The sequence below is a fragment of the Phaethon lepturus genome, unplaced genomic scaffold, assembly GCF_000687285.1.
Source record: "Phaethon lepturus isolate BGI_N335 unplaced genomic scaffold, ASM68728v1 scaffold27492, whole genome shotgun sequence".
Taxonomy (NCBI): domain Eukaryota; kingdom Metazoa; phylum Chordata; class Aves; order Phaethontiformes; family Phaethontidae; genus Phaethon; species Phaethon lepturus.
In genome coordinates, this window is record NW_010521638.1 from 1 (window position 1) to 232 (window position 232).

Here is a 232-nt window from a genome sequence, read left to right on the forward strand (position 1 = left end):
TGCACGTCCAGCTGCCCCCCGCAGCCGCCGGAGCCGTGCCCGTGCCCTGCAAACTGAACCCCGCGGAGGCGCTGTCCCCCAAGGTCTACGGGGGCTTCCAGCTCGTCCCTGCTACCGATGGCCAGTTTGCTTTCCTCATCCCGAACCCGGCCTTTCCTCCCAGCTCCGGACCGGTTATTCCCCTGTACGCCAACGCCAACGTCCCGGTGTCCGCAGGCAGCGGCTCCGGGGA

General features: G+C 69.0%; 1 protein-coding gene across 1 annotated transcript in view; it reads left to right on the forward strand.

Moving 5' to 3' along the window:
• Window positions 1-5: 5 nt before the first annotated feature.
• LOC104616549 (transcription factor HES-1-like) overlaps window positions 6-232 on the forward strand; it is a gene marked incomplete at its 5' end in the record, with an annotated part of 363 nt that continues 136 nt past the window's right edge. The window contains one exon of the mRNA XM_010281593.1: window positions 6-232. Coding sequence (XP_010279895.1) covers window positions 6-232 — 227 coding nt within the window.